At 59.7% G+C, this 7,905-nt stretch overlaps 1 protein-coding gene across 1 annotated transcript in view; it reads left to right on the top strand.

The window, feature by feature from the left end:
* Positions 1–21: 21 nt before the first annotated feature.
* SOGA1 (suppressor of glucose, autophagy associated 1) overlaps positions 22–7,905 on the top strand; it is a 24,179-nt gene continuing 16,295 nt past the window's right edge. The window contains exon 1 of the mRNA XM_057385512.1: positions 22–465. Coding sequence (XP_057241495.1) covers positions 334–465 — 132 coding nt within the window. The 5' untranslated portion in view covers positions 22–333. The remainder of the gene's footprint in view (positions 466–7,905) is intronic.

Genomic DNA, 7,905 nt, shown 5'->3' with positions numbered 1-7,905 from the left:
CGGGGCCCGCCGGGGGCCCGGGTGGCCGGCAAGGGGCCGGCGGGGCGCGGCGTGGTGCGGCCGAAGGGCCGGCGGCACGGAGCCGACACGGCGGCCCCCGGGGCGAGAAGGACGGCGGCGGGGCCCCGCTCGGTGCCCGGGCCCGGGCCGGGGGCCGGGCTGACCGACAGCAGCTCGGAGGTGTCGGACTGCAGCGCCTCGGAGGAGGCGAAGCTGCTGTCGCTGGAGCTGGGGCTGAGCGGCAGCGATGGCGAGTCCCCGGGCAGCGCCCCGCCGCCGCCGCCSTCGGCCGGAGAGGCGTCGCCGCTGCCCGAGGAGCCCTCGGCCGCCTCCATGGCCAGCAGCCGCCTGCAGCTCAGCACCTCGCTCGCCTTCTCCGACCTCACCGAGGAGCTGCTGGACGCCGGCACCGACGGGCTGCTCCGCGAGCTGGAGGACCTGCGCTCCGAGAACGACTATCTCAAGGTGGGCACGGCGTGGCGCGGCGGGACAGCCCTGGCACGGCTCCGTGTGTGGCACGGTATACCTGGGCAGTAGCGTGGCACAGCGTGGCATCCCAGGGCATGGGTCAGCCACGGTCAGCATCCCTGGTCGTAGCGTAGTTTTAACATCCTAGAGCTTTTCAGGGCATCTGAGGGCATAGCTCAGCATGGTGCGGCATCCCTGGCCTTATCATGGCATGGTGTGGGATCCCAGGGCAAGGGTCAGCATGGCTTAGCATTCCTGGGCACAACACAGCATCCCTTGTGATCGCAGCGTGGCATCCGTGTGCACGGTACAGCGTGGCACAGCATCCCTGGCAATGGCATGGCATGGCATGGCACAGCGTGGTATCCCAAAGCATGGCTCAGCATGACACAGCATCCGTGGGAATAGCATGGCACGGCACTGCACCCCAAGGTGCTGCTCGGTGTGGCACAGCACCCTCTGGCACGGGGTGTGGTACAGTTCAGCATCCCAGGGCACGGCTGGGTACAGGGCACAGCTCAGCTCAGCCTGGCCTGGCTCAGTTGGGCAGCACAACACAGCACAGCACAGCCTGGCCGGCTGCAGGGCTTGGCATGGCTCAGCCCATCACGGCATCCCTGAACATGGCACAGCCAGGGATGGCCTGGCACGGTGTGGCTGGGCTTGTCTTGGCACAGCATGGAATGGCTGGGTGATGGGCCTGGCTTGTCTGAGCCTGGTGTGGCCACGCCAGACATAGGGAATAGCTGAGCCTGGGCACAGTCCAGCGTGGTGTGGCATGGCTGGACTCTGCTCAGCTCAGTGTTCCATGGCATGGCTTGGCACAGGACAGCCTTTGGGACAACACGGGCCAGCTCAGCCTGGCACAGCACAGATGGGTGCAGCATGGCCAAGCCTAGCATGGTTCCAGCTCAGCATGGCAAGGCTTGGCACAGCCCAGGCTGGCACAGCCCAGCATGGCATGGATGTGCTCAGCCCAGTTTGGTGTCCTGGGACAATGTGGCACAATGTGACCCTGTGCAGCTGGGCACGGCCTGGCAGCTGGGCACGGCTCCCTGCTGCGCTCCCTGCCTGCTGCTGCCAGACCCTGGGGACATTTTCCAGCTCTCTTCTTCCCGCTGCTTCCTGYGCTCCCTGGGGCCTTTTTCCGGGTCTGCCCGGTTCATGGGGGCATGGTTAAGCCAGGGCAGACTGCGAGGGGACAGGGACACAGAGCTGTCCCACCTCTGGTCACACATCAGCCTGATGCACCTGGGCAGGGTGGGCACCAGCACCCACCATGTCCTGGGAGGCTGCAGGCGTTTTGTACCCTCTGCTCTGCTTCAGGSTGGAGCTTTGGGCAGTCCCTGCTGGGGAGCTCAGGGCTGGGTACCAGGGCTCCYCCGCTGCTCTCTGGGTGCAGCAGTTGGAAGTCAGGCCAGCTGTCCTCCATTCTGCCTGAAAAAGTGCAGAGTGTCCGAAAAAGTGTGAAAGTGTYGGGATTGCACCTCTCGAGGTGGGCACTGAGTGAAGAGCCCAAAGATACTCGATCAGGCTCTTTATCCATGAGCAAACCCCTGGTTCACAGCTGGTGTCCCAACTCCTGCCAGAATTAGCAGCAACAGCTTAAGGGCTTTGATTTACTGGGAGCTGGAAAAATACAGCCGAGGCCCCTCCGGTTTCCAAGCAGACGCGTGCGAGCGCTGCCATTCCTGCGGACAGAGCGAGCGCTTCCTCCATTTCCACGTGATCTCCTCCCTGGCAAGCTGCAGGAGCACAGGGTGGGAGTGTTTTACCTGCCAGGAAGGGTGGCAGCTGAAATCCCCTGGCCAGGAGCAGTGAAGAGCGGAGGTGTGCACCAAGAATGRCCATGGGGATGCTGGTGGCATCGTCCCTTCCTTGCCAGCACTCGTGTGCCCTCCCTGACATGTGCATCCTGCTTATATCCGTGTTTCCGTGTTGTGGCCAGCTTCTCCTGACACTGGAGCAGAGGATGGCTGGGGTGCTACCCTGGCTCCAGCTGGGCAGAAGCCCAGAGCACACGCCTCTTGTGCTCCATAAAATGTTGGGAGATTTGCCTAGTTTCTCCAGCAAGGAGCTGGAAACTGGGCTGGGCTGCAGCAGAGTGCTGGCTCGTGCCATCTGTGCTAAAAATCCAGGCATTTCAGGACTTAGGGCAAAAATAAAACCCTAACTCAAGGGATTGGCATTGCCCATCTTGCCATGCAGCTCCCCTCCMCTCGGGTGTGGATGAATCAGACTTATCCAAGGTGACTTATTTCCTAGGACTCACCCAAATAGCTGCAAATGAATATTTTTTTCACGTATTCATCGACACCAGCTAAAGCCCAGTGCGTATTTAGAGCGAGATGAGGATTTTTGGGGGTGGGAGGGCTTSGGTGACGTTCTGGCACGAGCCAGACGTGTGTGGTGCTACTACGCCCGTGTGATGCACGCTGGGTTTGGGAGCTTCCCAGCATTGCTCCAGCAGTGCCAGCTCACGTCCCCTCTTCCCTCGGCTGCCATAATAAAACCGACCTGTTTGAGCACACTTCACCCATTTCTGTTTGCAGCCCCCATTTGTGCGAGGCTCTGCTTTCCTCCTCGCGTTCTGGGGGTATTGAGTGTGCCGGGATCTCTTCTTGCCCCTGTTCTGGGCTCTGTGCACCTGCTGTGAGCCCCCCGAATGGGTTATCCCAGGCATTTCCCCAAAAAGGGCCGTTTCTCCCGCGCGGGGTGGCAGCCTGGGGCGGGAGGAGGTGCCGGGGGTGTCCTTGCCCCTGAGCCGTGCGATGGAGAGCAGCTCCCAGCCCTGCTCAGCAGGCTGGAAAATGTGAGATGTGATACGGCAGCAGCTGCGGAGGGACAGGCAGACAAAGAGTGGGCACGGGAGGCTGTGGAGAGAGGGGAGGGGATGCCTGCAAAGCCTTTCCTCTMCTCTCCGCGGGAAGGGGCTCAGCCTAGAGCCGTGTAAGGCTGGGAGCTCAGCCCTGCCTGCCCTTCCCTGCWCCCTGCCCTGAGCCATCCCACATCCCCTGGGGTTTGCATGCATTTCCCTGCTCTCTGGAGAAACATTTAGAGTGGCTGAGTGCCTCGTTTCCCCCGAGGCAGTCATGCCACCAGCAGGGATCTCTGAGAGTGTCCCAGAGGGGCATTGGGGCTGTGTCTGGGCAGCCTGGTTKGCACTGGGTCCCTGCTCTGCTGCTGCCCAGACCCTGCCTGGCCATGGGGGCAGGGACCATGCCTGGGAGCACCAGTGACACCTGCAGAGCTGGGGCACAGGGCTCTGCCGTGTATGACCCCACTCARCCACCCTGGAACGGGCTTTGCAGCCTCTTGCCTTTCTGGAGAGTGCACAGCACGGGTYGGGCTGCAGAGAGCCCCCAGCTGTTTGCCTGGTAATTTATGGGGGCAGGTGTAAAGCTGAGAAATGTTGATTTTCCCCTCACTGCCATTGCCAAGGGGGAGCTGCCATGCCAGCCAGGGGCAGGGATCAGCACACAGGCTGCTGCATTGAGCTCCAGCATGACATGGAGGGAAGGATGGTCGGTGTTTGCCGTCAGAGCTGAGCTAGAGCTGCTGTGAATGCACCCAAAAATACCCTGTGTGTGACAGGGGTGTGTCTTGCCCATCCTTCCACCCTTTCCACCCTGGCACAGGCTTGTGGTGCGCTGCATTTTCTGGGATCCCCATTCTGGCAGAGGACATGCCTGAGCACCCTGATCTGTTTCCTTTCAAAATCCCCTCTGATTTTATTTTTTCCCCAGCAAATTCTAGCATAATTCCCCGTGCTGCCTGCCGGGCGCTCGGAGTTAATTGAAAGCTGCTGCTTTTGTGCTGTAATCTGGGAGGAAGCCGTGCTTGTTGCTCTCCTGCACGGTAATCCCCCTGTGCGCGGCGAGCCGCAGGCGCACCCGCTGCCAGCGCGGCCCCAGCCCCGCACAAAGACAGCACTGCACACTGCCAGGCACTCCCACCCTTCCTCCTCCTCCTCCTCCTCTGCTGAGGTTTGGGGGTGCAGCCACAGGGTGTGCCCCCCAAAAGGCTGCCCATCCCCTTGGCTGTGCCCCAGAGCCTGGCACTGCCGAAGAGAGGGKTGTGCACTGCCAGCAGCACCACCGGCCGTGGCTGCATTTGCATGAGCCTGGTTTGTGTCCCCGGCTGGTTTCTGCTTCTTGGAGATAGCAGGTCCTGCTGGGGAGCTGCTGGTGCTGCTCAGTGTGAGTCCCCTGCTCTGCTCGGAGCTTGCTGCATTCTTGCATGCACCAAAGTCAGTGTGTAGCTCTCCTTGTGCAGGAGATCCAAGGGTTTAATTCTGCTTCTGCACCTCTGGTTTGCATTCTGAGGTGTGCTCTGCCATCTCCACTGGTCCCTCTCCTGCCCTGCCATCGCTCAGGATCATCACCCTAAAGCCCAGCCCTTCCTCAAAGAGCTGATGTCCTTCAAGTGGACGTGTGGACACAGCTGTTGCCTCCTGCTCTAAAAACKCATGGTTTCTCCTTCCTGAACTGGAAACAGGCAGTTTGCATCCACCTTTCCACTTCTTAGTTTCCTTAATGATCTCCCCCGGGAGAGMCACTGTCTCCGAGGTTTGTGCGGAGGCTGAAGGTGTCTCTTGAGCTCCTCCACCGAGCGTAACCTGGCTCCTGCAGACACAAAACGGGGTGTTTGCTTCTGCACACAATCCCTGGGGCATTCAAATGAGTCTCCCTGGACTGCAGATTCCCAGCGTTTTTTTTTCCAAAAGAGGCGATTTCTGGTGTAAAAACATGGAGAAATCTGCAGAGATGCAATGAGCGATGAGCGGGATGCAGTGCTGGGTGATCCTGGAAGACAAAGCAGGGGAGCAGCCYATGGGTGCTGAGAGGCTGGACTCTGCCTAGGGATGGGCACCCTGTTTTATAGGACAGGTGGCCCCTCAGGGCAGCCCCCAGGGGTATTTGTGTTGGAGAGAAGTCATTTATCTCCTCCTCGGTGTTGCCCACCTGTCATCATTTCACACTCCATTTAACATCGATTACAATGGCCCGTGCTCACAGTGTCACCCCTGGATCTGGGATGGTTCTGTGGGATTCCTCCAGGCTCCTGGCTCTGCTCTCACCTTTATCCAAACGAATTTTTTGCTTAGTTGGGCATCAGCTCCAGAAAATGTGCAGATGCCAAGGGTGAGGCTCGGTGGCTGTAATGACCCCCCGAAGCTGTGAGGGGACCCCAGCACGCCCCACATGCTGCCTTAGCAGATCAGCTCTGTCCTCCAGGCTCTCTTCCAGTTGGCTGGCATTTTTCCACTCCCCAGCCCTAATCCCTTTACCGTGGCTTAGCAGCATGGCTTGCCTCGGTGGGGCAAACTGGGGCAGGCTGCGTGCCTGCCAGGCTGCATCCACTCAGGGGATTTATTGGCATTGTGGGATGTGGGTGAATTCCTGCATCTGGAGCGAAGACAGGGACTGCCTTCCCAACCCCCCCGTGCTGCAAATCCCCCCAGCCCCAGTCCATGGCTGTTCCTCCAGGTTTTGCCTGGGCTGGACACTCTGGACACGGCTTTCCCCTAAAATAACGGTTGCTACAACCCAAGGGATAAACAAGCAGCAGCTCTTAGCAGGGCAAGCCCAGGCTTCCTTCCAGCAAACGCGAGGTTTGCCTGGGTTTTTTCCAAGGTTCCTGCTCCCTGCCCTGCTCAGCTGCTGCCTGGGAAAGCCACATGGCAGATGAGAGCTGGAATGGTCAGTGCTGTAGCAGGATTGCAGTTGTATTCCAGCCACGATCGCTGCGCCTGCTCACCTGCAATCCATAATGCCTTCTTTTCCTATGAAAGCACCCAAGGAAAATGCCACAAGCCAGCTCTCCAGGCTGAATTTGTCTTGTGGGGGTCGTGCTGGTGTCCCCAGAGCTGTGGCACTGCGGGGGCAGGGGGTGGCAGTGCTGGTGGTGGGTTTCCACTGAGTTTGTCACCCCGGATGCATCACAGCCCTTGCAGGGCTGTCTGCCAGCACAGGTGGTTCATCCCTGGRGGGTTTTACACCTGAGGGGTTTTCTTAAACACGTCTGCAGTGGTGCCCTGTCACAGGACAGTCTCTGGCTGTCCCTGGAACAGCCTGGTCGGGATTCCCTGGGACCCCTGCTGCTCATCTCAAAGCCTCGGGGCTGTTTTTGTCCTGAGGCAGAACAGAAACCGGTCTGTGCTCAAGATCCCTGTCAAGAAGCAGAGCAGCAGAGGGTGGACAGGCCGCTGGTGGCCATGGTGCCGCCGGGCTCCGGCAGCCCAGCCCAGCAGATAATCCGGGATTGTCTAATTGACGTTCCTTCTTTGTCACAAAGCCTTTAAAGCCAACAGTGAGCSACTGTGACTTGTCCCTGCAGCTGCGGGTCCCTTTCCCGGGCTTGGCTTCTCCTTTTGGGGAGCTCTTGCAGCTGGGGCTTTGTCAGGCCRGGTGAGCGTGGCAGCCCCTGTGCCAGCGCCTGGCAGAGCCAGCAYAGAGCTGCCATCTCAGGCTGTAGGCCACTGTCACAGCGATGTGGGGAGCAGTCCCTGTCCCCTCTGCTGGGGTGAATCAGGGCTGAGCATTCCCAATGCCTGTGCTGGATCCTTTTCTCCCTTCCCTTCCGTGCATGGTGCAGGRTGGCAGTGTGAGCCCCTCACTTCTCAAGTGGCAGTTGCATTTGGCAGTGTCAGGAGGGTCTTTGTGGCAGGGTTTTGGCAGGAAAGCAGATGCTCGATCCCTTCCCAGGAGTGTGCTGGTCCCAGCACRTCTTGTCGAGGACAACAGCCAGTGGTGGCTGGAGCACTTGCTTGGAGAGCTGGGCTCACACTGTGTTCATGGTGACATGGAAAGAGCTTTGTTAGTCCCCAGGGACCAGAGGGTACAGTCCTTGAGCATCCCCAGTGACCACAGTCCTGTGCTGGGTGGGGAGATGGCACTGGGCACCCCACAGCACTCATGTGCCCCAGCCCTGGGGGAGGCTTTGGGTCGGTGCTGGCACCAGCAGGATGTCACCCTTGCCCTGCTGGGACAGTGATGCAACTGCTCCATGCCAGGGGCTCTGCTGTGCTGGGAGAGTCACTGGGACAGCTGGTGAGACTGGGAAGAGATGGAATGGAGGACGCAGCCCAGGGACTGCTACTTGGTGGCAAAACAAGGGACAATCTCTGGTCCCCAGTGCTGGCAGCATCTCATTCACGTCCCCACGTTGTCTCCCCTGATAGGAGTTGTCCTCGCCTGCCATCTCCTCCTTCCCTTGCCTGCCTCCCTGACACATCTTTTCCAAAGATAACCTAATTTTTCTCCCTGTGGCTGCTGCCTGAGCTGCTCCTGCAGCTCCTGTCCCTCCCCCACCTTCCTCTTTCTTTCACCACAAATATTCACAGGCACACTTGTGTTAGCTGTTCCCCTTTGGGTGACTGGCTCACCCCTGGGTGACGGCATGCAGCTGGCTCTGAGTCTTTTCCTGCAAGAATTG

The sequence above is a fragment of the Malurus melanocephalus genome, unplaced genomic scaffold, assembly GCF_030028575.1.
Source record: "Malurus melanocephalus ecotype Western Australia unplaced genomic scaffold, MMel_1.1 scaffold_837, whole genome shotgun sequence".
In the NCBI taxonomy this organism is placed as follows: domain Eukaryota; kingdom Metazoa; phylum Chordata; class Aves; order Passeriformes; family Maluridae; genus Malurus; species Malurus melanocephalus.
This window is presented reverse-complemented; position numbering and strand designations above follow the sequence as displayed.